Source organism: Diceros bicornis, chromosome 21 (assembly GCF_020826845.1).
Source record: "Diceros bicornis minor isolate mBicDic1 chromosome 21, mDicBic1.mat.cur, whole genome shotgun sequence".
Taxonomy (NCBI): domain Eukaryota; kingdom Metazoa; phylum Chordata; class Mammalia; order Perissodactyla; family Rhinocerotidae; genus Diceros; species Diceros bicornis.
Genome location: NC_080760.1, coordinates 56,988,289 through 57,014,074, shown reverse-complemented (window position 1 = coordinate 57,014,074; position 25,786 = coordinate 56,988,289). Strand labels below are relative to the sequence as shown.

Sequence of the window (25,786 nt, the reverse complement as noted above, 5' to 3'; positions counted from 1 at the left end):
TCTCTGGCTTGTGTCGTTTCTGTTGAAAAGCAGCTTTTATGAAGGTGGTGTCTCTTTTTTCCCCTGGCCACTTTTAAGATCTTTTTGTCTTTGGTTTTATGTCTTTTGACTGTGATGTGTTTGGTTGTGGTTTTCTTTGTATTTATCCTGCTTCAGGATTTGATGACCTTGAATCTGCAGATTGATGCCTTTCATCAGTTTTGGAAATTTTTTGGTCAGCCTTTCCTCAGTTATGGGTTCAAGTCCTTTCCCTCCCTCCTTACTTCGAGGATTCCAATAGTATGTTAGTCCACTTGACTGTGTCCACATGTCTTTTAAAATTTCTTTTGCATTTTCACTCTGTGTCCTGCAGGTATACAGAGTTGCAGTTGGTCTCTGTGTATTGACCTTGCATCTGGCAAGGGGAGAGCGAGTGTCCTGGGCTGGTCTGATCCATTTTACTCCAAGTGCAGTGTTGCTGTAGATTTGTTGTAGATAACCTTTATTCAATTAAGGAAGTTGTATTCTTGGGTTACTAAGAATTTTTATCATGAATGGGTCTAGAATTTTATCAAATGCTTTTTTATATCCATTGAAACAATACATGATTTTTCTTCTTAATTTTGATAGTAAGGTGAATTTTAGCAATGGGCATTCTTGTGGTAAACTAATTTTGCCTTCCTGGAATAACTCAATTTGGTTGTGATATAGTATCTTTTTCACATGTCACTGGGCTCATTTGCAGATATTTTGAGGAGTTTGGTGTAACATCCTGTCCCACCTGCCTGTGTACTGTTGGTGTTGGAGGTGCCATCAGCCTGGGACCAGTGGATTTTTCTATTTAGTTTTGGTGGTGTTTAGCCTTTTTGAAGTTTGTCGTTATTTCTTAAACATTTGGTAGAATTTGTTGGCAAAGTCCTCGGCCTGGAGTTTTCTTTGTTGTGAAATAGGTATTGGAGGTATAAAATGTCTTTTCTGTATCTATTGAGTTAAGCATTGGCTTTTCTCAAGCAGCTCTTTTCAGGATGCTTTCCCCAAAGCACAAGTGTATTATTAAAGATTTTATTTATTTATTTTTCCCCCCAAAGCCCCAGTAGATAGTTGTATGTCATAGCTGCACATCCTTGTAGTTGCTGTATGTGGGACGCGGCCTCAGCATGGCCGGAGAAGCGGTGCATCGGTGCGTGCCCGGGATCCGAACCCGGGTCGCCAGCAGCGGAGCACGCTCACTTAACCGCTAAGCCATGGGGCCGGCCCACAAGTGTATTATTAAAAATGACCTTTTTTTACTCATTAAAACTTTCCTTGCCTTGAAGGAATGACATATAAATGTGTTTGTCAGTTTGTTTTAAATAACTACTTAGTAGCAAAGAACAAACAGCCTCTTATCATCATGAAAAGGTAATGAGACTTGGAGCCCTTGTTTTTCTGTAAAAGAAAAACGAGCAACTGAACGTAGCCAGGGGATAACACCAACACTCTGCGTGGTGCAGAAGATGGCCACGCTGTCTCCGATTTCATTACCGAAGATGACAGAGGTCTGCAGTTTATCTAACTCAGTCCAGACGTCCTCCTGCCCTGGAGAAGGCACCTGGCCGGACATGGGACAGGGCGAGGGCCACAGCCCTGGTGTTGGTGTCACTCTGTGCCAGCAGGCCCAGTCCTGACTCAGCGGGGCTCCCTCGTTATCAGCCGAGCTGAGGGTTCCTTCTTCATAGCAGTCACTCGTAATTGGCAGCTAGTGACAGGCCTTGGCTCAGGCTAGAAGCCTGTCTTGTAAAGTGCCACCCATGTGGTGGCTGGGCCTAGGGGTGAGTCTGTGGGGGCACAGCCAGGCAGGCATGGGGGTGCACAGAGAGCAGTACACAGAGTTCCCCCAGGGTCGGGGCGCGCTGCTGGGGAAGCTGTGTGAGGAGCTTCCTGAGGAGGGGCCCTGTAGCCGGTTGGGGACCTGGGGTGTGAACCTGAGTTTGTGCGTGGGTTGGGCTGGGGTGTGCATGGCTATCTCCAGAAGTGCCTGGTTGCATGCTCCCCACTGCAGTGAGGGTTCGAGCAGGGCTCCTGGTGGCAGGGCTGGCCCTGGGCAGTCTTTTCCCATTGTCCCTCCATGACGTGGGGCTGCTGGTGGCAGCAGTGTGGCCCTTGACTGCCTTCCCTCTTCCTCCCTCCTCCAGGCACCGACCAAGAATGACAGGAGCACAGGTGAGCGCAGGGGTGGCTGCCACGCGCCTGGGGGTGTGGGCGGCTAGCATGTGGCCCCAGACCTGTACCCACTGGCCTCTCCTCCAGAGGGGAAGGCCCACCGGGAGCACCGGGAAAAGCTGGAGCTGGTGGCTTCCTTCTCCTTCTTTGGCAATGTCATGTCCATGGCCAGCGTGCAGCTGGCGGGCGCCAAGCGGGATGCCCTGCTCCTGAGCTTCAAGGACGCCAAGGTGGGTGGTGGGCTTGGAGGTGGGAGCAGGTGGGAGAGTCCTGGCGGGGTGGGGTCCTGGGGCACAGCAGTGGGTTGGGGGGGGTGGTGCTGGGCAGGGCCGTGGTGGGCCGGCTGCAGTTCTGACACCGCTACCCGCCCCCCAGCTGTCGGTGGTGGAGTATGACCCAGGCACCCACGACCTGAAGACCCTGTCTCTGCACTATTTTGAGGAGCCCGAGCTGCGGGTAGGGCCAGGCCGTGCTCCCACCGCGCCCCGCCACTGTCCCTCCCTTCCCAGCCCTAGCGCATTGCTCCCCTGCTTCCCCTGGGGTCTCCTGCCCTGTGGCCTGCCTGATGCCCCTCCGCCCCCAGGACGGGTTTGTGCAGAACGTGCACACGCCGCGGGTGCGGGTGGACCCTGACGGACGCTGTGCAGCTATGCTCATCTACGGCACGCGGCTGGTGGTCCTGCCCTTCCGAAGGGAGAGCCTGGCCGAGGAGCATGAGGGGCTCATGGGTGAGGGGTGAGTGCTGGGGTGGGGGAGGGGCTGCCTGCGCCTGACTTCCTTCCTCCCCCCACCCCTTCACCCACTGAAGCCCCTTGCCCACCAGGCAGAGGTCCAGCTTCCTGCCCAGCTACATCATTGATGTGCGGGCCCTGGACGAGAAGCTTCTCAATATTGTCGACCTGCAGTTCCTGCATGGCTACTACGAGCCCACACTGCTCATCCTGTTTGAGCCCAACCAGACCTGGCCTGGGTGAGGCCCCTCTGCTGTGGGCTGCAGCTGTCTCGGCCTGGGGCAGGGCCTGCTCAGGGAAGGGAGGATCTGAGGCAGGTCTCACTGGGGCCAGGACTGGGCTCCCCCGCCCCTAGAGTGCTGTGATTGGCCCCTGGCTGACCCACCTGCTGTGGCCCCAGGCGGGTGGCTGTGCGGCAGGACACGTGTTCCATCGTGGCCATTTCACTGAACATCACGCAGAAGGTCCACCCCGTCATCTGGTCCCTTACCAGCCTGCCCTTCGACTGCACCCAGGCCCTCGCTGTGCCCAAGCCCATAGGTGAGGGCTGCGTGTGTGTGTGTGGGGGGTGGTAGTATGGAAGGTACTGAGCCCCACCCACCAGCATGTCTACCTCCAGGTGGGGTGGTGGTCTTTGCTGTCAACTCGCTGCTGTACCTGAACCAGAGTGTCCCCCCGTATGGCGTGGCTCTCAACAGCCTCACCACCGGCACCACCGCTTTCCCCTTGCGTGAGTGTGGGTGGGGGCAGGGCCAAGGGGTGGGTCTGGGGGGCGGGGATGGGGGGGTTGTTGAGTCTGTCTGACTGCCCCGCCCAGGCACCCAGGAGGGCGTGCGGATCACTCTTGACTGTGCCCAGGCGGCCTTCATCTCCTATGACAAGATGGTCATCTCCCTCAAGGGCGGCGAGATGTGAGTTCTCCCTGCCTTCAGTAAGCCCTGTCCCCTCAGCGTTCCCCCCAATGAGCCCTGCCCCCTCAACGTCCCCCTGCAGTGAGCCCTCCCGAGTCAGCGTCCTCCCCCAGTGAGCCCTGCCCCCAGCTCAGCATCCCCCCTCCTGGCAGCTACGTGCTGACCCTCATCACCGATGGCATGCGCAGTGTCCGCGCCTTCCACTTCGACAAGGCCGCTGCCAGCGTCCTCACCACCAGTGTGAGTTGGGACTAGGTGGGGGTCCCTGGGTCTGGGCCTGGCCCTGGCCCCGGCCCTGCCTTCACCGCCCGTCTGCCCTCAGATGGTCACCATGGAGCCCGGGTACCTATTCCTCGGCTCTCGCCTGGGCAACTCCCTCCTTCTCAAGTACACAGAGAAGCTGCAGGAGCCCCCAGCCAGTGCCGTCCGAGAGGCTGCTGATAAGGTGGGTGCCTGGGACCTGTCAGGACACTGCCCCCTTGTGCAGGGGTGGCCTCATAGGGCTGCTCACTGCTCCCTCCTGCCTTGCAGGAAGAGCCTCCCTCAAAGAAGAAGCGAGTGGACTCCACAGTGGGCTGGTCAGGTGAGGGCTGGGGTCGGATGGAGCAGGCTGGGGGGCCGGGTGACCAGGGTGGGCTCAGACGGGCTCTCAATGTGCTGCAGGGGGCAAGTCGGTGCCACAGGACGAGGTGGATGAGATTGAAGTGTACGGCAGCGAGGCCCAGTCAGGCACACAGCTGGCCACTTACTCCTTTGAGGTGAGGTTGGGCACAGAGAGGGCACCACCCCCCTGGCCAGCCTGTCTCACCACTGCTGTGCCTGCAGGTGTGCGACAGCATCCTCAACATCGGACCTTGTGCTAACGCGGCCATGGGCGAGCCTGCCTTCCTCTCTGAAGAGGTGCCCGTGGTGGGGGGAGTAGGTGGGCGGTGGTGTTCGTGCAATGGTGGGGTCCTGTCCTCACCCCAGGTCCCTGTGCAGTTTCAGAACAGCCCTGAGCCAGACCTGGAGATTGTGGTGTGCTCCGGCTACGGGAAGAATGGGGCCCTGTCAGTGCTGCAGGTGTGTGGGGGTGGGCAGGGTGGCACTTCCTGGCAGGACCTGGGTGGGCTGACACCCCCATCGTCATTCTAGAAGAGCATCCGGCCCCAGGTGGTGACAACTTTTGAACTTCCTGGCTGCTATGACATGTGGACAGTCATTGCCCCTGTGCGTAAGGAGCAGGTAGGTGCGCCCAGGCTGGCGAGGAGGCCCCAAGGAGGCAGGTGACCCCACGCTCCCCTCCCTGTGGACTGTGTGTGTGGGCGGCCTGGACAGGGCTCTGCTGTGTCAGTTCAGGCAGGTGCGTCTGCTGCCTTGCTCTGGCTTGGCCGTGGGGTCTGTCTGGGTTGAGGGTCTCCTTTCGCTCTCCAAGCACCCCTGGCTGGACAGTGGGGTTCCTGCTCTCTTTCTGCCTTCACAGGAGGAGACCCCCAAGGGTGAGGGGGCAGAGCAGGAGTCCAGTGCCCCCGAAGCAGATGACGATGGGCGAAGACATGGGTTTCTTATTCTGAGCCGGGAAGACTCCACCATGGTGAGGGGTTGGGGCCCAGCAGCCTGGGGCAGGGGTCCCACTGGTGAGGAGTGCACCTCACTGGCTGTGGCCCACAGATCCTGCAGACGGGGCAGGAGATCATGGAGCTGGACACCAGCGGCTTTGCCACACAGGGCCCCACAGTCTTTGCAGGCAACATCGGGGACAATCGCTACATCGTGCAAGTGTCACCACTTGGCATCCGCCTGTTGGAAGGAGGTAGGCCGGGCAGGCGGGCGAGCTGGGGTCTAGCGGTGGTGCACGCTGACCACCCTGTGCTGACTTTCCTGTGCTGACCGTCCTGTGCCCGCAGTGAACCAGCTGCACTTCATCCCCGTGGACCTGGGTTCCCCCATCGTGCAGTGTGCGGTGGCCGACCCGTATGTGGTCATAATGAGTGCTGAGGGCCACGTCACCATGTTCCTGCTCAAGAGCGACTCGTATGGGGGCCGCCACCACCGCTTGGCGCTGCACAAACCCCCACTGCACCACGTAGGCCCCCTCCTCCATCCCTGGGGCTTGGGGCCCATTGTCCCCTCCGCCCCCGCGCCCACTGCTGAGCCCTGCCCCCCTCCCCGCAGCAGTCCAAGGTGATCACGCTCTGCGTGTACCGTGACGTCAGCGGCATGTTCACCACCGAGAGCCGCCTGGGTGGGGCCCGCGATGAGCTGGGGGGCCGCAGTGGCTCGGAGGCAGAGGGCCAGGGCTCAGAGACCAGGTGCGTGGAGGTCGGGGCACAGGCTGGGGCTGGAGTCCCTGGGGTGGGCTGCGTGTGATGAGTCTGCTGGCCCCCAGCCCTACGGTGGATGATGAGGAGGAGATGCTGTACGGGGACTCGGGCTCCCTCTTCAGCCCCAGCAAGGAGGAGGCACGCAGGAGTAGCCAGCCCCCCGCTGACCGGGACCCCACCCCCTTCCGGGCCGACCCCACCCACTGGTGCCTGCTGGTGCGGGAGAATGGAACCATGGAGGTGGGTGATGCCTTGTGCCCAGCGCAGCCCCCTCCCACCCCAACCGCTCCCCGCTAACCCCACTCTCCCCGCAGATCTACCAGCTCCCTGACTGGCGGCTGGTGTTCCTGGTGAAGAACTTCCCCGTGGGGCAGCGGGTCCTGGTGGACAGCTCCTTTGGTCAGCCCACCACGCAGGGCGAGGCCCGAAAGGAGGAGGCCACACGCCAGGGGGAGCTGCCCCTTGTCAAGGAGGTGCTGCTGGTGGCACTGGGGAGCCGCCAGAGCAGGCCCTACCTGCTGGTGAGCGCAGGCCGGTGGTCACCCCCCACACTGACCCTTCCCTGCCCCCCAGTGGCTCCACACTGCCACCATCCCCCTGATGACCCCACACTGTCCCCCAGGTGCACGTGGACCAGGAGCTGCTCATCTACGAGGCCTTCCCCCACGACTCGCAGCTCAGCCAGGGGAACCTCAAAGTCCGCTTTAAGAAGGTGCCGTGGCTGGGCCGAGCTGGGCAGGGGGTGATGCAGAGCAGGGGCAGGAGAGGACTTGGCCCTCATGGCAGCCCCCACCCTAGGTCCCCCACAACATCAACTTCCGTGAGAAGAAGCTAAAGCTGTCCAAGAAGAAGGCAGAAGGCGGCAGTGCCGAGGAGGGCGTTGGGGCCCGTGGCCGCGTGGCGCGGTTCCGCTACTTCGAGGACATTTATGGCTACTCGGGGGTAGGCAGGCAGCTTTACGGGAGTCCAGGGTGGGGCAGACAGGGCCTGTTCCTGGCAGCCTCTTCATGGTGCCTGCCCCCAGGTGTTCATCTGTGGCCCCTCACCCCACTGGCTCCTCGTGACTGGCCGGGGGGCCCTGCGGCTACACCCCATGGGCATTGACGGCCCCATTGACTCCTTTGCTCCGTTTCACAATGTCAACTGCCCCCGCGGCTTCCTGTACTTCAACAGACAGGTAGGGAGGCCCCAGGGCTGGTGTTTCCCCACGTGGCCCTGGCCTGGTTCCTTCCGACACTCGCCAGTGCTGCCCGAGGAGGACCAGGTGTTGGGGCCCCACAAGTGAGGCCTTTGATGTCTGGGGATGGGGGGACCCTGGGCTCCACCTAGAGAATTGGGGGGTAAACAGAGAGAGGGTGGTGGGGGCCAAGGCCAAGGCGGTGAAACCTGGGGCTTAACACTGGGAAGGTTTGGAGGATGGGGCTGTTGGGAGTGAAGCTACAGCCCACTAGGGCACCTGCCTGGACAGCTGGGGTCCAGTGACTGCTCTGTGGGCTTGGAGAGCAGCTCTGTCCCTTAGGAGCTGTGTGACTCTGGGTGAGGTGCTCACCCTATCTGAGCCTCAGTTTCCTCTTTTTTGACATCACGCTGATAGCAGTGACCCCTTGGGCCACTCTGAGGACTCAGTGGTGATGTGGCAAGTGCTTTGCAAGTGCTCATGCCCTTAGGACTGGGCGAAGGAGAGCAGCTCTGGGCCCTGGCAGGGGCCTTCATCGCCCTCTATGTCTGGCCGTCCCTTGCCCTGGCCCAGACTACAGCTGTGGCCAGCATCCCAGCCCTGGGCAAGCCTGGGAGAAGGGACGGGAAGCCCATGAAGCACAGGACAGCAAGCTGTGGCCTCTCTCGGGGCCTCGCCTGGACACAGCAGCCCCTTGCACATCCCCGCTCCAACAGAGCTGAGGGCTCATCCCAGGGAGCCCTTGGAGGCCTGGGTCACCTGTCCTGCCTGATGCCAGGCCTCGCTGACCCGTCCCCCACAGGGCGAACTGAGGATCAGTGTCCTGCCTGCCTACTTGTCCTATGATGCCCCGTGGCCTGTCAGGAAGATCCCACTGCGCTGCACGGCCCATTATGTGGCTTACCACGTGGAGTCCAAGGTCTGACCCCTCCACCAAGGCCAGGGACCTTCTGGTCCTAGCCTCTGGCATGTGACGCCCTCCACTCCCCACCTCCCAGGTGTACGCTGTCGCCACCAGCACCAACACGCCGTGCACACGCATCCCACGCATGACAGGCGAGGAGAAGGAGTTTGAGACCATCGAGAGAGGTGCGCAACACCCCAAGTGGGGACCGTTCTTGGGGCGGCCCCACCCTGACTCACTCCTTTGTCCTTGCAGATGACCGGTACATCCACCCCCAGCAGGAGGCCTTCTCCATCCAGCTCATCTCCCCAGTCAGCTGGGAAGCCATCCCCAACGCCAGGTGAGGCTGGGCCCGGGCGGGGGCTGGCGGCTGGCCCAGGGTTGCGTCCTGACCTGGCCTCACACAGGATCGAGCTGGAGGAGTGGGAGCATGTGACGTGCATGAAGACAGTGTCGCTGCGCAGCGAGGAGACCGTGTCAGGCCTCAAGGGCTATGTGGCTGCTGGGACTTGCCTCATGCAAGGGGAGGAGGTCACATGCCGCGGGCGGGTAAGGGCCAGGGCTGGGGGCTGGCAGTGCCCAGCATCCCCTGTGCTGTCCCCGTGTTTCACACCCCCACCCCGGCAGATCCTGATCATGGACGTGATCGAGGTGGTGCCCGAGCCTGGCCAACCCCTGACCAAGAACAAGTTCAAGGTCCTGTATGAGAAAGAGCAGAAGGGGCCTGTGACTGCCCTGTGCCATTGCAATGGCCACCTGGTGTCGGCCATTGGCCAGAAGGTGCGTGTCCCCCACTCCTGCGACCTGAGCGTCAGCCTGCCGCCCACCACTCACTGCTCACCCCCTCCCCCAGATCTTCCTGTGGAGCCTACGGGCCAGCGAGCTTACGGGCATGGCCTTCATCGACACCCAGCTCTACATCCACCAGATGATCAGCGTCAAGAACTTCATCCTGGCCGCGGATGTCATGAAGAGCATCTCACTGCTGCGTTACCAGGAGGAGAGCAAGACGCTGAGCCTCGTGTCCCGGGTACCCTGAGGACCATGTGTGGGGTGGGCGCTGGCCCCATGCTGACCCTGACATTCTTCCCCTCCCTGTCCCCAGGATGCCAAGCCCCTGGAAGTGTACAGCGTGGACTTCATGGTGGACAACGCCCAGCTGGGCTTCCTGGGTGAGTGCGAGGCCTGGGGGCTGGGGTCGCCGAGACTTTTGGGGTGGCTGGGGCTGACTCGGGGCTCTGTTCTCCAGTGTCTGACCGTGACCGCAACCTCATGGTATATATGTACCTGCCAGAAGGTGAGTGCTCTCTCTGTCCCTTTGCTGGGCTGGGTGCTGGTGGCTGGGTGGGCAATGACCTGAGGTCCTTCTGGCCCAGCCAAGGAGAGCTTTGGGGGCATGCGCCTGCTGCGCCGGGCAGACTTCCATGTGGGCGCCCACGTGAACACATTCTGGAGGACCCCGTGCCGGGGGGCTGCTGAGGGGCCCAGCAAGAAGTCGGTTGTGTGGGAGAACAAGCACATCACGTGGTTTGGTGAGTGCCAGGGCAGAATGGGCCGGGGTGTGGTAGGGGGGATCAGTGGGGCTCACAGTGTGCCCCCCCGCAGCCACACTGGACGGTGGCATTGGGCTCCTGCTGCCCATGCAGGAGAAGACCTACCGGCGTCTGCTGATGCTGCAGAATGCTCTGACCACCATGCTGCCCCACCACGCCGGCCTCAACCCCCGTGCCTTCCGGTGAGCCTACCACCCACCTGTCGGGACACCCGGACCCCCTCAGGTCTGTCCTGACCCTTCACCATCCATGTACCTCCCCCAGGATGCTGCACGTGGACAGGCGCATCCTACAGAATGCTGTGCGTAACGTCCTAGATGGGGAGCTGCTCAACCGCTACCTGTACCTGAGCACTATGGAGCGAGGCGAGCTGGCCAAGAAGATCGGCACCACGCCCGACATCGTGAGCCAGCCCTGCCCCACCCCAGCCTCACCCTGCCCTGCCCTGCCCTTGGCCCGCTCTCACCCGCTCCCTCTCCCTGCAGATCCTGGATGACCTGTTGGAGACAGATCGTGTCACTGCCCACTTCTAGACCCCAGATGCTGCCCCCATGCCCCTTTTGTACAAAACACAAAGAAAAAGATTGATTTGATTTGAGAACGTGTGGTCATTCCAAGGTCTCCTGGTCCAGCTGTGGTCAGAGCTCCACGGCGGCCCCCAGCTCCAGGCCACAGTTGCTGCAATGCCCCAGGTCTTATGGTGTCCACACCTCCAGCCCTGGCCAGTTCCATCGGCCTGAGGCTGGGCACACTGCTGGCCCTGGACATGCTCTGTGGTCCTTCTGCCCTGGGCTCCCTAGGTTTCCAGGTACTCATAGAGCCCCTCGGGCTTGGGCATGAGGCCCAGGTGGACCAAGACTCGAACCAGAAGGGCGGTGAGCCGCATCGATAGGGTCTCCAGCCTGGGGTGGGTGAAGGGGTCACAGGTTGGTGGGCAGCAGGCCTTGGCCACCCACCTGCTGGCCCCCTCCTGTCCACTCACCTCAGGGCCACTTCAAACTTGAACATCTCCCAGACGACCCTGATATGGCGAAGGAGGCTGGCACCATAGACATTCTGGTATGCTTCGCCTGCCAGGCGGCTCCAGCCCCTGACCGCACTGCCCGGAGACAGGGTCAGCCTGGCCCTGCCCTGCCCTGCCACACCGCCGCCTGCCCCCACCCCACCATGCCCCACAGCACATCACACCTCTTGGCCATGAGAAAGTAGCGGTCGACAGGGGCACCAAGGGCGGCATTGATGGCGCGCACGGTGTTGATGTTGCGCAGCACAAGCAGCATGGGCCGGGGTAGGGCCTTGAGCACGCCCATGATGTCCTCGAAGTGCTCCCGCGCCATGTCCTGCATGTAGGCTGCCTCCTCACGGCTCAGCAGGTGTGAGCGCCACAGCTGCCCCAGGCGCACAGGTCGCTGCATGAGCACCTCAGAGAACAGGAAGTAGTCTGGGGGAGGGCTGAGCCAGGGCTGTGTGCCCTACCTGCCTGTGCACCTGCATGCCCCAGCCTCACCTTGCACCCCAAGTGTGGCTGCATGTGCCTTCATCGCAGCGTCATCCCTCAGAATGATGGCCCGCCACAGCTGGCACAGGGCTGACCGGTCCCTGTGGGGGCCCAGCAGTGAGCCCAGAGCCACCAGGGCAGGAAAGGCAAGCCCCAGGGCGAGCGCCCAGCCCAGACCCCGAGCTCCCAGCTTACTTCTCATCCAGGAATTGGTACAGCCCATGGTCCAGCAGCACCAGCTGTGCCTTCCCATCTGGGCCTTTCCGCACCAGAACTGGGGACACAGCACTTACGGTTATACCACCTTTCCCAACCCCCACCCCTGACCTCTACCTCCTGGGGGCTTTTCCTACCATTGCCAGGGTGGGGGTCAGAGTGGATGAAGCCTGTGTAAAATATTTGTTCTGCAAAAGCCTGGATCAACTTCTCTGCTATCTGGGGAGAGAACAGGACCGTGCCGTGTCATCCCATGCACACAGCACACTCACCTCTCCCTCCTCCCCACATCCCATGTACACAGCACTCACGTCCTGCACTGCCAGCCCCATGGTCTTGATGGCCTCCAGATCGTTGACCTTGCAGCCCTCACAGAATTCAGCCGTTAGCACGCGCTGGGAGAGAGCAAGAGGCTGAGCTTAGCAGACGTGTGCACCCCCACCCGGGAGGGGGCCCAGCCCACCTTGCTGGACGTGTCCCAGTGCACGCGGGGCACCACGATGTGCTGGAAGTGCTGCAGCTCCCGTGCACAGCGCTCAGCGTTTCGGCCCTCATTCTCAAAGTCCAACTCCTGGGCCAGTGTCCCCTTCAGGTCCTGGGGGCCAGACAGGTAATAAGGTGTCCAGGTTGCGGGCCAGCCCACGTCTGGCACATGCAGGACGCTGCCTCTGGGCAGCAGTTACCTGGAGGACCCAGCTGAAGCCGAAGCTGGGGTGCATGAACTCGATGAGCCGGAGCAAGAGCTCAAGGGTGTGGATGTCCCCGTCAAAGCGGTCCCTCAGGTCGATGTACTGCACCTACATCGGGCGAGGGTGCAGGGAGCGCCTGCAGCTGCCACCACAGCCCCAGAGCCCACTGCAGTGCAAGGCAAGCCCGTGTGTACCTTCACAGCCACGGCCGTGCCGTCGTGCAGCTTGGCTCGGTGCACCTGGGCCAGGCTTGCAGCGGCAATTGGCTGGTAGTCAAACTCCTGGAACAGCTTGTGGGGTGGAGCCTGGAAGTCTTCAAGGAACAACTGGTCCACCTGGCAGGAGAGGGTTCTTGGAGAAGCGTGGGGGCCACTGCCGGAGCCCTCCCAGCCTCTGTGATCCCAACAGCAGGGCTCACCTCCTGGAAGCCACGCGTGAGAGCCCTGTCCTCCAGCACACGCAGCGTCCTGATGTACTCAGGGGGCAGCAAGTGGTTGAAGGAGCACAGCCCTTGGCCCAGCTTCACGTAGAGGCCCCCGTTGCTGATGGCCCCGGCCACCAGGGCATTAGCTGCCCGCTGGTGACACGCAGACATCACCTCCAAGTACCCCGGGCTGTTCTGACCACAGGCATGGAGGGAGGGGATGGGGACGGGTGGGTACCTCCTCAGTCCCCCCAACACCCACCTCCTCCCGGGCGCCCCTGCAGGCTGCAAAGACAGGCCCAGCTATGGCCCAAGGCGCAGGGACAAACCTCTTCCACCCCTTGCAGGATGACGTTCGTGCACCACCAGTAGTCCAGGGAGATCTGTAGGCCAATCCTCAAAGACCTGTCGGCAGAGGCTGCTTTAAGCCCCAGCAGGCACTCATCTCAGATGCTGCTGTCTAGCCCCACCCCTGCCAGCCCCTCAGACCACTGTGAGCACGTGGCAGGGGCTGCCGGGTCCTGGCACAGCCTCTTTACACTCAGGACAGCATTGCCAGCAGGTCAGTCTCAGCTCCTGGTCTGCAGAACAGCCAGCCTGTACCTACACCACTCCTCAGTCCTTGAACACAACACTGACAGACACCCAGGATAGATGGGAAGGGCCAGAACTAGGATGGGGGTCTCGGGCCCTAACAACCAGGCGTGGTTTCTTTTTCATTCTTTTATACGTTCATTATAAAAAAATCCAGTCAAGACCTGGCACAGTTGTGACAGCTGACAAGGTAGCCACTCTGTCACCAGCTCCCATCTGCAGACTGCGCCCTCATTCTGGGGCCCCCTCCACTCCTGCCTCCTCCACATTCAGCGACCTCTCCCGGACTGGGCCCTGCCAGCCCTCCACAGGTGCCCTCCACACATCTGTGGGCAGAAGCCCCCAGGGAGTAGAATCCCAGAGCTGGGACTCAAGTGCTCTCCTGGCTGAGGACCAGGCCCCTTCTGGTGTCGGCAGGGGTCCTCACTCACTCCCCATGCCCCAGGCTACAGACTGGCAGCCCTGGGTCTGGAGAGGGAAGGATCCAGGACCAGAATCCAGGCCTTCAGCGTTGCAGACTGCAGACCCTTGGCCCTTCATGTGCTCCTCAAGACAGAGCCCCAAGAGGACCTGGGGCCACCAGTCCAAGCCCAGCCTCTCCATCCCGCCTCTCAGCTGTATCCCGCTCCAGAAAGACCAACCATGTGATTAGAGTTTTCGGGCTCTGAGCCAAGTGATATAAGCCCAACTGGGGATGGAGGTGGGGCTGGAGACAGTTCAGTCATGAGGCCAATGACTCAATCATTCATGCCCACATAATGAAACCCCAACAGAAACTCTGGACACTGAAGCTCAGGGGGCTAATCCAAATGGATTGTCACATCAATGACAGGAGGGTAATGCAACTCTGAGGATGTGGAAACTCTGCCTTTGGGATCCTCCCAGACCTCACCCTGCACATCTCTTCCTTTGGCTGGTTCTGATTTGTATCCTTTTGCTATAATAACACTGTAATCATAAGCGTAGCACTTTCCTGAGTTCTGTGAGTTGTCCTAGGGAACTATTAAAACTGAGGGAGTCTGTAGAGACCCCCGATTTGTAGCCAGTGGTTTGAAGTGAGGGAGGCTGCAGGAACCCCAGAACTTGCAGCTGGTGTCAGAAGTCTTAGGCAGACGTGGAGGTCTGGAGGACCAGGATCTGACTTCGAATTTAGCCATGAGAGTCAAGGAGACCCTGGGGGACTGTTCCAGACTGAAGCAGATTAAACATGAACCCTGGACCCGATCCTTGTGCTAAAAAGGTGGTTACTGGGGCACCTGGTGACATACGAATGGGGTCTGAGCATTACAGGAAAATAATAGATGGTTCCTGATTGTGGTTATGGAGAGAACGTCCCTGTTTAGGAAATACACTCAAGGTTTCAGGGAATAGTGGAGCATGTTGACAATTTATTTGCAAGTGTTTCGAGCAGAAAAAAGTTCCTTTGTATTCTTGCAACTTTTCTAGACATTTGAAATTGTGTCCCAAAAAACGGGGAGAGCCCACAGAGATTTAAAAAATTAAAATTAGGGGCTGGCCCGGAGGTGTAGCAGTTAAGTGTGTGCATGCCACTTCAGCAGCCTGGGGTTCGCAGGTTCGCACCGCTGTCAAGCCATGCTGTGGCGGCGTCCCATATAAAATAGAGGAAGATGGGCACGGACGTTAGCCCAGGGCCAGTCTTCCTCAGCAAAAAGAGGAGGATTGGCAACGGATGTTAGCTTAGGGCTAATCTTCCTCACACACAAAAAATGACATTAATAAGGGGTGGGGTGAAGCCAGGGCCCTGATGCAAACCTTCCACCACCCCCAGTCTCTGAGTGCCTGGCACATATGACGTGTTCTGATACCCACTCTCATGCAACAGGACAAGCTGCCAACTCCTCGTGGCGACCTGGTCCTGACTTATTCCCCACTGTGCTCCCTCCCGGGGCCCTGTTACCCAGGACGTGCTGTGTGGCCCTGCGGTCACCCTGCACCCAGCCAGGGATGCTCCATCAGGCTTGCCTGTCCTGCAACTGTTAGGACTTAGAGCTGACAAGAATGTGCAGACTGTTGGGAAATAATAGTTCTAGCTCCCCTCCCTCCAATCCCAGCTCACCCTCAGAAAGCAAGCTGTGAAAATTCATTTTCCCAGGAGGGAAGGAGAAAAGGCAGACACGCCAAGCCTGCTGCTGGGGTATCTAACAGTGGGAAACGGCAGAAAGTAAGATAAGCTGAGACTTGCCAAGTGTGCATTTCAGAACCAGGCTGCATGGGGACAGTCCCCACCAGTCTTGCATGGTCCCACACAGTGGAAGGTCATGGAAGAGAAGACAGAGCCAACTCCACGCTCTGCCCTCATCAACCTCGGGGCTATGGAGACTGGACAACCTTGTGGGACACGGGCCACCGCCCAGAACCTGCCCTGGGGTGACTAGGAGTTCCAGGCAAGCCCATCAACTGACCACCCAGGGAGTTGGTGCAGGGGCGCCACCACCACCAGTGAGCTGAGAAGTAACGGGCTTGTTTCATTCTCGAGGCAGGAAGTGGTCAAGCATTCAGCCATCCACCAACCTAGGGCCGCCACTAGCGTAAACCTTAATGAAGTTTCTGGCTAAGTATCTGAAGGTCTTTGCAGTCCTAAGCCTTCCATTGAGAAATCAACCTAGACCGAGAGGCAGCAGGTGCTCAGAGCCAGTGGAATGGGACCACCCCCCAACCCCTGCAGCCTCCTTAACCAAGGTCTCACGTGAGCTCCTTCCCCAGGCAATCGTGTGCACCCCCTAGCTGAACAGTGGGAATGGGTAAACTGAGATTTCATTCACTGCCAAGAGCTGGTTCTCAGGACTTGGTGGCTGTAGGAGTTCCTGGATCTGACCAATAGGGGGAATGCCTACCCTAGGTGCTCTAACAGGAAGATCACCCCTGTCCCCCAAATCTGCACTGGGAGACAAAGGAGTATGAAAAGAGCCTTCAGTTTAAGACAGCCTTGATGTTAATATCATATCCAGACATCACCCATCTCTGGTCCAGTCCACTGGGAGGGAAGGTGAGTCGGCAGCCCTCCCCTGAGCCCCAAACCTCTCTGTCTGGATGCCAACTCTCCTTGAGGGGGCAAGAAGGAAGATGAGGAGGAAGAGGCAGCTGCCTGTCTGCCCACCAGCTGGCAGAAGTCCCAGGAGGGGGAGATCTGCCTCTGCCCCTCACAGGTCAAGGTAGATCTCAAGGGTCTGTGGAGGCCGTGTCCAGTATGGATGGCTCACATGCACTATGCCCACGTGGACCCTGCGTTGCTGGGCTGCCCCACCAGGCAGCACAAGAATGCCTGGAAGGCAGCTTGACAGTTCCCAGCAAAACCCTGCAGCCCCTCCCAGGCCCCTCAAGGCCCCACACATCTGAGGGATAGGACTGGGCAGGGGAGAAAGCCAAGCTACGCCACCCAGACCCTCCTACCTGCTAAAGCGCCCAACACCGTCCACCATGAGCCGCAGCCGCCTCCTCTCCTGCGGCTCCGCCATGAAATAGCGGACTCCAAGAAGCAGGGGTCCCCCCATCGCTGTGGCAGAAAGCGCCTTCTTCCACAGGGGCTGGGGTCTCGCAGACCTGGAGGGAGACAGGTGCACAGCCTGGGTTACTTCCCATCTGTCCCTCCCCGCTTGGCCTGGACTCTGCAGGACCCTGCTCCCTCTGGCTTGTGTAGCACTCATGGCCAAAGCCTGGCCAACCCCATGGATGCTACCGCTGCGCTAGGAGCCTCTGCAGGTGACATGGGTTCCAGACACCTGTGTGGTCACTAGAGTGCTCTCTGACCACTGCCTCCAAGTCGCCTTGCCTGAGTCCCACAGACCCTGGACACCAGACTCCAAGGGGCCAGTGGATCTAGAAAGTGGCTCCTTGGCTACATGGGAAGCAGCTCAAGGGCAGGACTGTAGAGGGTTACAACAACTGTCCACCTCACTGATGGCCCAACTAGACTGCAAGTGTCAGGAAGGCAGAGCCCAGGTAAGAGGCGCAGCTAACACATACTGAATAAGGTGAGAGCTCAAGACAAGGAATCTAGCAGCAGCCCCACACACGCTGAACCCAGTGGGAGCCGAATCCCATGGCAGCCCCAGCATCCAGTCACGTGTCTGCCCCACAGTCACCAAACAGAGAGCGAGCATTCAGCAACTCTCACCCCGAGTTCTGCCAGGCCTGAGTCTTGCCTCTGGCCGCCTTCCCACCTCACTCCCGCCCCATCCTGCCCACAGTCCCACCCTCCTGCGCTCTGCACCCATCAGTCTGTTATCTTCAGAGCACACAGCTCTAGCTGCCATCTGCTCATGATGGTGCTGTTGGGGTGTCCCGCCCCTCAAACTCCAGTCCCAGGTCAGGACCCTGGTGGTCGTGGATCCCAGCGCACTGCACCGAGGAGCAAATGCATCCCCTCTTGAGGGTGAGGGTACAGAGAAGGTCCAGCCCCACAGCAGAGGTCATCCATCCCTGCCTGGCGAGCAGCACATGCCCTGCAGGGTGCCTGTGGCTGTGGAGAACTCACCACCTCGCAGGCAGGACCCTGAGGTTTCTCCAGAAGGCGGCAGCAGGGGATGGCCAGGGCTTTGGCCGGCTCTGCAGCAGAGCAGAGTGGAAGTGGCAAAGTTGTGACTGCAAAGTGAGCAATGGCACAGGTCAGACGAGGCAGGAACACGCCCTCCGGCCTTCTATGTCCCACATCCTCACAGCATGCATCTGAGGGGCAAGCTGTGCCTCCCCTACCCTCCACCCAAATACATCATGGAAGAGTGTCAGTGCTGCCTGGCCTGTGTGTGGGCCCAGCCCACGTGTTGGACTCTGGAATGCAGGACAGCTCCACCTGTTGAGAGCAAGGCTGAGGTCAAAGTATCCCATAAGAGAAGGCTACACACAGTTTGCACCAGGAGCTGCTGCTTCAGACACACCTCAATGGCCATTAGAAATGCCCTGCCTTTGAATGTCCCCGTGGTCCCCGGCCCTGACACTCTACTGGGACCCTGGGACCTATCATTTACTATTTCCTGCTGCTGAGACCACTGACCAGCAGCCTCAGAAAGGCAACCTGCATTTCCAAAGACAACGTCAAGAATGCTTAATCACACAATCAGAAAGATGTCAGACGCTAAGGTGGAAGACGAGATGCGGGAAAAATGGACCTCGTGTAGGTCATTGTTCTAAAAGCAAATGAAGGCACAAGGAATTCCACTTACTAAGACCCCAGAGGTGGAGACTTGGAAAGCTTCTTCCTTGGAGAAGGGTAGGGAAGGCCGAGTGGAAGATATGCCACAGCCAGCAGGACACGTAGAGAAGCAAAGTACCATGGAGACGCTGCACAACGTGCTGCCTTATTTTAGTGACCGTAGAAACATCACGGCTCTCCTACGCTCACTGGCAACCTTGGTCTCCCAATCTTATTTGAATTATGAGGTCTTAAGAGTTCCTCGGGGGCCGGCCCGGTGGCATAGGGGCCGGCCCGGTGGCATAGTGGTTAAGTTTGTGTGCTCGACTTTGGCGGCCTGGGGTTTGCAGGTTCAGATCCTAGGCGTGGACCTACGCACTGCTTATCAGGCCATGCTGTGGCGGCGTCCCACATAAAGTAGAGGAAGATGGGCATGATGTTAGCCCAGGGCCAATCTTCCTCAGCAAAAAGAGGAGGATTGGCAACAGATGTTAGCTCAAGGCTAATCTTCCTCACCAAAAAAAAAAAAAAAAAAGAGTTCCTCAACCACAAATACGCCAACTGTAAATTCGTAGTCTTTAGGGAAAAAAGGATTGTGCATACTAAGTCATAACCTGCAGCACAGATGTTAACATTATCATTGTGAACTCTGGGCCAAATAAGGACCTGACTTTCCAAAAACTTTCTGGCCAAAGTGTACAGCCCTGAAGACAATTTCAAGGACTGAAAAACAACACAAAAGTCAAAGGAAAAGGTCCATGACCTACTGTGCCAAGAGGAGAACAAGGGCTGACAGAAAACCTCTGCTCAGCAAGGCCACACACAGCGAGTGCAGATCCTCAAGGAAAGCCCTTCAGAGGCAAGAAAGGCACCACAGGCAGACAGGAGGTGAGGACCAGCAGCAGGCAGAGACTCGGGGGTCCACAGCTCCAGCCTTCTGTGCAAGAGGGCAGCACAGCGCGCTGCCCACCCTGCTGCCCTTCTGGTCCCCACAACCTGACTTGGCCACGTGTGCAGCAGAAGGGGAGGCCCAGTGAACAGGCACCTGTGAACACAGATGGCGGACAGCTGCTCAGAACATTAGTCAGTGCCTGCAGGATGGCTGGTTCCAGGCTGGGATCCCAACTGCCTCCTACCTTACATCAGACAAGGGTTTGTGACAACAGCAGGTGTACAGGAGGGCGAAGCCCTGCCTGCCCCTACACTGTGCCCTCCCCTAGGTGTAACTCTGCCCAAGCTCCGTCCAGACCCTTCCTGTTCTCTGCGACGAGGTCTCCAGACCCCTCCCTGTACTGCTCACCTGACTCCACATCTCCTACCACACACGCCCACCAAACAAACTCTGCCCACGAGGACCAGTGTGACAATGGGTCCTGCGTGCAACCAGAGACCACAGAGGCAGACAGAACCACAGGGCCACCAGGACAGCATAGGGCTCAGGGAGGAAGGGATCCTGCCACCTGGCAGTGAGCAGGACTTCTACGTGGACACTGGGGAGGGTCTTCTAGGTAGAGGGCACAGCATCAGTGAAGGCGTGAAACCAGGACAGTATAGGGTGTTTCTGAGGAGGAGAAGCCAGGACCGTGTGGCTGGAAACATAATGTGCGCTCAAGAGGGGGAGGGGGGCTGGAAACATAATGTGCGCTCAAGAGGGGGAGGGGGGCTGCCCCAGAGGAAAGGGTGGGCAGCAAAGTGAGCTGGACCCAGCCGGTGTCCCAGGGCCCCGGGGGTTCCAGCAGGGAGGGGAGATGTGCTGGGAAGGTCACCCGGGAGGAGGCAGGGGCAAGTATTCAGTCCGAGGGGGCTGGAGCCCTAGGCAGAGCCATGGCCCCGGGGAGGGTGGCTGGGTGACAGAGCCAAGAGGATTCAGGGCAAGCGTGAGGAGCTGAGCAAGATGACCCAAGGCCGGCGCCTGAGAGCCAGGAGCCTCGAGGCCATCCATACCAGCTGCCTGCTCCTCTGGCCAGTGAGGATTCTGTTGTGATTCTGATCTCGGCAAGACCACAAGCCCACTGAATCAGAACTGACAACAGCCACCAGCTGCAAACCACCGCTGCTCAACAGGCCTTATCAGTGACCCTGAGAACACCCCAACAAGCAGATCCAGAGTGTGGGACATTCTCCAAACAATGGCCTGGCCTCTTCAGAAAGTCATTAAGACCCATGAGTTGGGAACTACTGGTGCTGGGCATAGCCATTTATCAATTCTCTCCACTTCCGTAAATATTTGCAATTTTTAATAACAAGAAGTTAAAAAAAAGTTAGGGGAAAAAAAGTGGGAGAACTGTTGTAGATTGGGAGGCTAGACAGACCAATACCAAGTACAAAGCATGAATCTTGACCAGACCTCAATCTGAAAGAAAGCACCTATAACATACATTTCTGGGACAACACACAAATCTGAATATGGACAGCAGACATTAGGGAATTACTGTTAGTATTTTCAGGCATGATAAATTCACCATGATTACGTAAGAGAATGTCCCTGTTTAGGGGATGCACGTTGAAGTATTTAGAGAATATGTGTCAAAATGTCTGTGACTTACTTTCAAATGGTCCAATGACAACAAAATATATAATTTCAAACAGAAATAGAAACAACTAGTGCGAGATGATAACTAATAACGGGTAGATCTAGGTGGTGGGTATCTGGATAATTAAATATCCAGTACCACTCTGTCAACTTGTCCCTATATTTAAATGTTTTCATAATCAAAGGTGCCAGGACAGGGGCATTCTGGAGATGAGGCAGCTGGTGCAGGGCAGGGTCCTCATCTGGAGCGATTCTGCGCCAGGACTTCTGTCTGGAGACACTCTCAGTTGTCACAACTTGGGGGAAGGGGTGCTCCTGGCATCAGGTGGGTGGAGGCCAGGGACGCTGCTCAACACCAGTCAATGTCCAGGATGACCCTACCCTAGAGACTCAGGTAGAGCCGAGGCTGAGAAAGCAGGGCAGACTCTGGATCCAGACTTCTGGAGCTGGAACTGGAATCGGGGCTCCAGCACTTCCCAGCCATGCAGCATGGGTAAGTTATTTCCCTCTCTGGGCCTCAGTTTCCCTGTCTAGAAAGTGGGGATCGCTGCACTATTAAAGTGCGGGACAAGCGAACTGACATCTGCAAAGCCCTCGGAGCACTGCCCCGCCCACACATACACCATGTGAGTGTGTGCAGATGTGCATGCTGAGGTCACCCTGGGGTCAAGGAGCCGCTAGTCTCTGCCAGGCCCTCCTCCTCACTGTGCCAAGCCGTCTGCTGGTCCCCGATGCCCTTACCCTCCTCCCAACAACCCTGCCCCCCTACTTTCAGCAGAGTGAAAGGGCAGCAAAGTAGGATTTGCTGCAAAGTTCCAATGGGGTTCATTGATTCAGAAGCTGCACCACTGCAGGCAAAGAAGGAAAATGGCCAAAGCTGACAGACAATAATTATTTTGCGTCATTAGCATTCAGAAGGAAAGGAAAGATCCATGAGTTATTCTAGTCAACATGCCAACGAACTGGAGGAGCAGAGCAAAGGGCCTCACGATGCAGAGGCTGGGAGCACCAGCGCTGAAGCGAGGGCTGGCAAGGAAGGTAACACGCCAAAAGCTCAGGCACAGCTGTGCCAAGACCACGGGCTGAACTCAGCCTCTCACGACCCCGAATGCCCCTGTGAGGGCTGAGCAGGAGGGGGCCGAATGTGTGCTCTGGGTGTGTCTGACCTAGAGAGAGCAGAAGACTGCAGGTGAGGAGAGCTCCCCCAAGAGAGGGTTCGCCCTTCAAGTGCTACCACCTGGAGAAGGCCCACGGTCTCTTAGGGAGACTCTGAGGGGCACACGGTGAGGACTAACCACCAAAGGAGAAGTGTGCGCAGCCCTGGCCAGGCACCAGGCGGTCAGTGGCCCCTCAGGTTTTCTGGTGGCCCCAGGAGAACAGCACAGAATGTATAGACGGTGCATAACGCAAGGCACTCTTGCGCTGACGGGGTGCCGCGGAGCAGGGCAGAAGCCACTGAGTGCTGAGCCCCACACTGGAGCGAGACAGGCCTGGTCCACACGCCTCACTGCCCTTCACCCTGGGCCTAGGGGCGCTCCCCTGCTCTGACACCTTTCATCTGTGAACAGGAGGTAACAGTGTCCACCTTGCAAGGCTAGAAAGAAGGTACACTTCCCTTAGGGCCCAGCACTTGACAGGTACTCAACAAACGTGGACATTTCCTATGGCGGGGACTGTCATACTTACTTTCTCACGTGATCCACAACTAAAACTCCTGGCAAAGCTGGGAGCGGAACACGAGTCTAACTGCTTCCTCAGTTGACCCTGTTTCCATTCCCAAACTGGCCTGCAGTGAAATCCCTCAATGCGGAGGGGTCCTGACAGCCAAAGCAGAGCACATTGTCCCCAAGAGTCATTCATATGCAAGGGTTTCATGAGAAAAAGCCAAGTCACCTAACGGATAAATAACTTTAAACATCATTTTCATGTTAAAACATACAGTATCTTTACAGAGGAGAATGCTAAATCTGAATTATTCTACACTAAAGCATGAGACCCTGGCTGTGTCCCCAGCCCCCTGACGACTATCCACAACTGTTAGGGGCTCTGTTGGGGAAGCTGAGGCCCAGAGTCCACAGCCTCTGGGCACATGGTCAACACAGTGCCAGGTCCTCTTGTGTACATAGGCTCAGAGTGGATGAGGCCAGGAAAGTAACGGCCAGCCCCTGACCACAGTTCCCAGTAATAGTCTTCTGCTATTTTCTTAGGAACCACCACTGCAGGAGGAGCTTTGGCTGCATTTCGTCATTCCCAGCTCATTTCCCAGCACTGACTCCTCACTCACTTTGTCACTGTTATCTCCGTGACAAAGATCCCTCTGGTAGACGCTGGACAACCCAAGCAAAGCCAGACCCAGGCTCGTTCTCCAGGCTGCTGTCCTGCCCTTCACCCCACCCTGATTCACACACTCACGACACTCTGTCTCACCACACTCCCCCCAGCCCTGAACCTTGTACATACCTCTCTCACTGTCCTTGTCACACAGGAGTTAGTTTACAGTCTCTGTCTCCTCACCAGACTGAGCGGGGCCCACCCCTCAATCACCTCTGTACTTCTAGGATCTAGCACGGTGCTTTGCTAGATAAAGCAGAAACTCCATGAACGTTTGCCGAATTGAGATAAATGCTGGCTAAGCACAGAACAAATCAGGACCCCACGTGGCCCAGGCGAGGATGCTAGCTGAGCAAGAGGCAAAGGCCACAGTGAGGCAAGAGATGGCAGCAGCCCCTGCAGCAGCCTGGCCCTGGACAGGACTCCAAGGATGAGGCCTCGTGCTGACTACTCCAGAACTCCCACCAGGGCCCACAGGGCTGTTCAAGTGCCTGGGTCCTCCCAGTCTGGAATGTTCAGTGCTCCACAAACTATCCCCATTGCACAGGAGACATTCCCAACGCCCAAAGAGGTTATGTAGCTATAAATGTGGGGCAGAGTCTACAGCCAGACCTTCCAGGAAATAGTCCAGGGTAATTTCTACCACATATATAACCCTAACCACACCCAGAGCTTGAGCACCAGAGCGTGCTGGGAAACAGGCACAGAGAAGGCTGCTGGTCCCCAGGATATTCTCCCACACACCAGTGCCTTCTCACCAGGATGACCACACACCCGGCTTGCCTGGGACTGTCCCCGTCTACACGTGTTGTCCCAGAACTCCTCTCACTCCCAAAGCCTTCCACTTTGGACAAGATGAGACGGACCTCCTCTACCCTGGCCTCTCATGCTTTCTTAGAGTGTGGGCACAGTCTGTCTGCAGAAACAGAGTGCTCATCTGAAACTCAACTAACAACCCATAAAGCAGCAAAAAAAGAGCTCTGAGTAACACTCAGATATTACAAAGCTCACAAAATTTGTGTGCGCTTTAACACAGAACCATGAGTGTGCCCGCTCATGTTTTAGGCACAAGCTGAGTTGTCTGTTTTTCTAACACCCCGTAGATTAGACACAGATTATAAGGAAGACAAAAGGTCATTATAGACAAACCAGACCAAAGCAGCAAGAAGCAACTGCTGAGTCTCATGATGAGGCCTGAAACAGAAAAACTACAGAAGTGACAAGAACCTGGGCAGTGTAAAGGCAGGGCCTACAGCCCTGTGCACCGCAGCAGGAAAGGAGACCAAGGGACAGAAACGTTCTCATGGTGAAGAAGCGAGACACTGGGAATCTGGGCCCAGGAGAGGTGGTCTGGAGACCGTGAATAGGGCACCCTGCCCCTTTCTGTTCCAAGGGTCTGTGACCCTCACAACACCAGTCAGGACCCAGCAGCCTACCGGGCCCGCTCCACGTACTAGTTACAAGCAGCTCCCAGTCAGGGGCTAAAACCTGCCTGTCCACTCCCTAGGCTGCCCGGAGGATGAAGTGACCTGAATATATGAAGAAGCTTTATAAACTGTCAAGTGCTGTACTAAAGGCCAACTCAGTGTCTCTCTGCCTGACCCTTAGACTAACACTGCCTCATCAGCTCAGCTCATACAACACCCCTATGTAAAGGAGCTGCTCCCTGAAAGCCACAAGACCTCATGGAAATTCGTCTGCACTACTGACATCTAAACCTACAAGGCCAGGCTTACTAGGAAAATACAAACTCTACAGAAAACTCCATGTTGAAATGCTGATGAACCCTCTAAAGCTCTGAGGATAGGGCTGGATTCTCGGGCAGGGAGTGGGTAAGATCTGGGTCAATGATTACAACACCGGGTTGGAAGGTGCCCATCCTAACTGCAGAGATGCAACAAAAACACAACTGGAAGGTCAGCTGCATTTTCAGGATCCAAAGAAGCACGAGCTGGGAGGGCAGCGAGGGCCAGGCAGAAGCCGAGGAAGGCCTGACAGAGGGGCTTTGCGAGACCGGGGGCGGGGGAGGGGCGCCTCCGAGCGGGGCGCCGGGGTCACCCCACCAGAGAGTGGGCCGGGCGTCAGCTCAGGGTGTCTGAGGCGGGCGGGTGACCGGGGAAGGGTTCTCGAGGGCGCAGGTGAAAGGAAAGGCGGGGAGGCCTCCCGCGCGACTCCGGCACGGTCTGGAGCGGGGGTCTACGGCAGACCGGGGCCGCGAGAGCGCGAAGCCGGCGCCTGGGACAGGGCAGGGGACGGGGCTCTGGGCGGTGGCCTCGGGGGCACGGTTCCCACCACGGCGAACCCGCTTCTGAGGAAGACAGTCCCTCTGCACCTCCGCACAGGGCCGGGGTTCAGGGAGTCTGAAGGACTGGGCATCCGGGAGCTGAGCCCGGTCCCTTGGGAGCCGGAGGGTCCCTGACGGGCTGGCCCGGGCGTCGCGGGGCGGCGCGGAAGCTCGGGGCTCGGAGCCCGGACGCGGGCGGTGGAGAGCGCCGGGCCGCGCGGCGAAGGCTCACCGGTCGCCACATCTTGCCGCCGCCGCTCGGCTCCCGCGGGGTTCAGGCTCGCGTCGCCCGGCCCAGCAGTCCCCGC

At 58.2% G+C, this 25,786-nt stretch overlaps 2 protein-coding genes across 4 annotated transcripts in view; one reads left to right on the top strand and one right to left on the bottom strand.

Annotated features, from left to right (window-relative positions):
- CPSF1 (cleavage and polyadenylation specific factor 1) overlaps nt 1-10,361 on the top strand; it is a 17,172-nt gene extending 6,811 nt beyond the window's left edge. Inside the window, exons 3-38 of one of the 3 annotated variants that reach the window (XM_058565176.1) lie at nt 2,154-2,181; nt 2,269-2,411; nt 2,557-2,637; nt 2,765-2,916; nt 3,005-3,151; nt 3,313-3,452; nt 3,532-3,642; nt 3,730-3,823; nt 3,976-4,063; nt 4,146-4,268; nt 4,355-4,406; nt 4,487-4,581; nt 4,649-4,723; nt 4,805-4,885; nt 4,958-5,047; nt 5,286-5,396; nt 5,474-5,615; nt 5,710-5,888; nt 5,978-6,114; nt 6,192-6,366; nt 6,441-6,647; nt 6,749-6,838; nt 6,925-7,068; nt 7,151-7,303; nt 8,106-8,222; nt 8,302-8,392; nt 8,463-8,547; nt 8,615-8,756; nt 8,835-8,987; nt 9,061-9,237; nt 9,313-9,379; nt 9,457-9,504; nt 9,584-9,739; nt 9,813-9,942; nt 10,025-10,163; nt 10,246-10,361. In XM_058565176.1, coding sequence (XP_058421159.1) covers nt 2,154-2,181; nt 2,269-2,411; nt 2,557-2,637; nt 2,765-2,916; nt 3,005-3,151; nt 3,313-3,452; nt 3,532-3,642; nt 3,730-3,823; nt 3,976-4,063; nt 4,146-4,268; nt 4,355-4,406; nt 4,487-4,581; nt 4,649-4,723; nt 4,805-4,885; nt 4,958-5,047; nt 5,286-5,396; nt 5,474-5,615; nt 5,710-5,888; nt 5,978-6,114; nt 6,192-6,366; nt 6,441-6,647; nt 6,749-6,838; nt 6,925-7,068; nt 7,151-7,303; nt 8,106-8,222; nt 8,302-8,392; nt 8,463-8,547; nt 8,615-8,756; nt 8,835-8,987; nt 9,061-9,237; nt 9,313-9,379; nt 9,457-9,504; nt 9,584-9,739; nt 9,813-9,942; nt 10,025-10,163; nt 10,246-10,293 — 4,191 coding nt within the window. In that variant the 3' untranslated portion in view covers nt 10,294-10,361. Of the gene's footprint in view, nt 1-2,153; nt 2,182-2,268; nt 2,412-2,556; nt 2,638-2,764; nt 2,917-2,989; nt 3,152-3,312; nt 3,453-3,531; nt 3,643-3,729; nt 3,824-3,975; nt 4,064-4,145; nt 4,269-4,354; nt 4,407-4,486; nt 4,582-4,648; nt 4,724-4,804; nt 4,886-4,957; nt 5,048-5,285; nt 5,397-5,473; nt 5,616-5,709; nt 5,889-5,977; nt 6,115-6,191; nt 6,367-6,440; nt 6,648-6,748; nt 6,839-6,924; nt 7,069-7,150; nt 7,304-8,105; nt 8,223-8,301; nt 8,393-8,462; nt 8,548-8,614; nt 8,757-8,834; nt 8,988-9,060; nt 9,238-9,312; nt 9,380-9,456; nt 9,505-9,583; nt 9,740-9,812; nt 9,943-10,024; nt 10,164-10,245 lie in introns of all 3 variants that reach the window. The other 2 variants (XM_058565175.1, XM_058565177.1) reach the window with 2 other exon arrangements.
- Nucleotides 10,345-25,786, bottom strand: ADCK5 (aarF domain containing kinase 5). Its single transcript, XM_058565216.1, has 15 exons — nt 25,711-25,786; nt 17,677-17,783; nt 16,593-16,742; nt 12,917-12,992; nt 12,582-12,782; nt 12,358-12,498; nt 12,158-12,271; nt 11,938-12,069; nt 11,786-11,869; nt 11,612-11,693; nt 11,454-11,532; nt 11,268-11,359; nt 10,949-11,201; nt 10,743-10,859; nt 10,345-10,662 (listed from the first exon to the last, which is right to left on the bottom strand). Exons 1-15 carry the CDS (start codon nt 25,720-25,722, stop codon nt 10,557-10,559), a joined length of 1,746 nt encoding a protein of 581 aa, XP_058421199.1. The 5' UTR covers nt 25,723-25,786; the 3' UTR covers nt 10,345-10,556.

Coding starts and splice junctions, on each gene's coding strand:
- ADCK5 (XM_058565216.1), bottom strand. Junction 12,783..12,916: donor TCCTGCAAGGGGTGGAAGAG/GTTTGTCCCTGC, acceptor GCCTGTGGTCAG/AACAGCCCGGGGTACTTGGA. Junction 11,694..11,785: donor TGGGGCTGGCAGTGCAGGAC/GTGAGTGCTGTG, acceptor TTCTCTCCCCAG/ATAGCAGAGAAGTTGATCCA.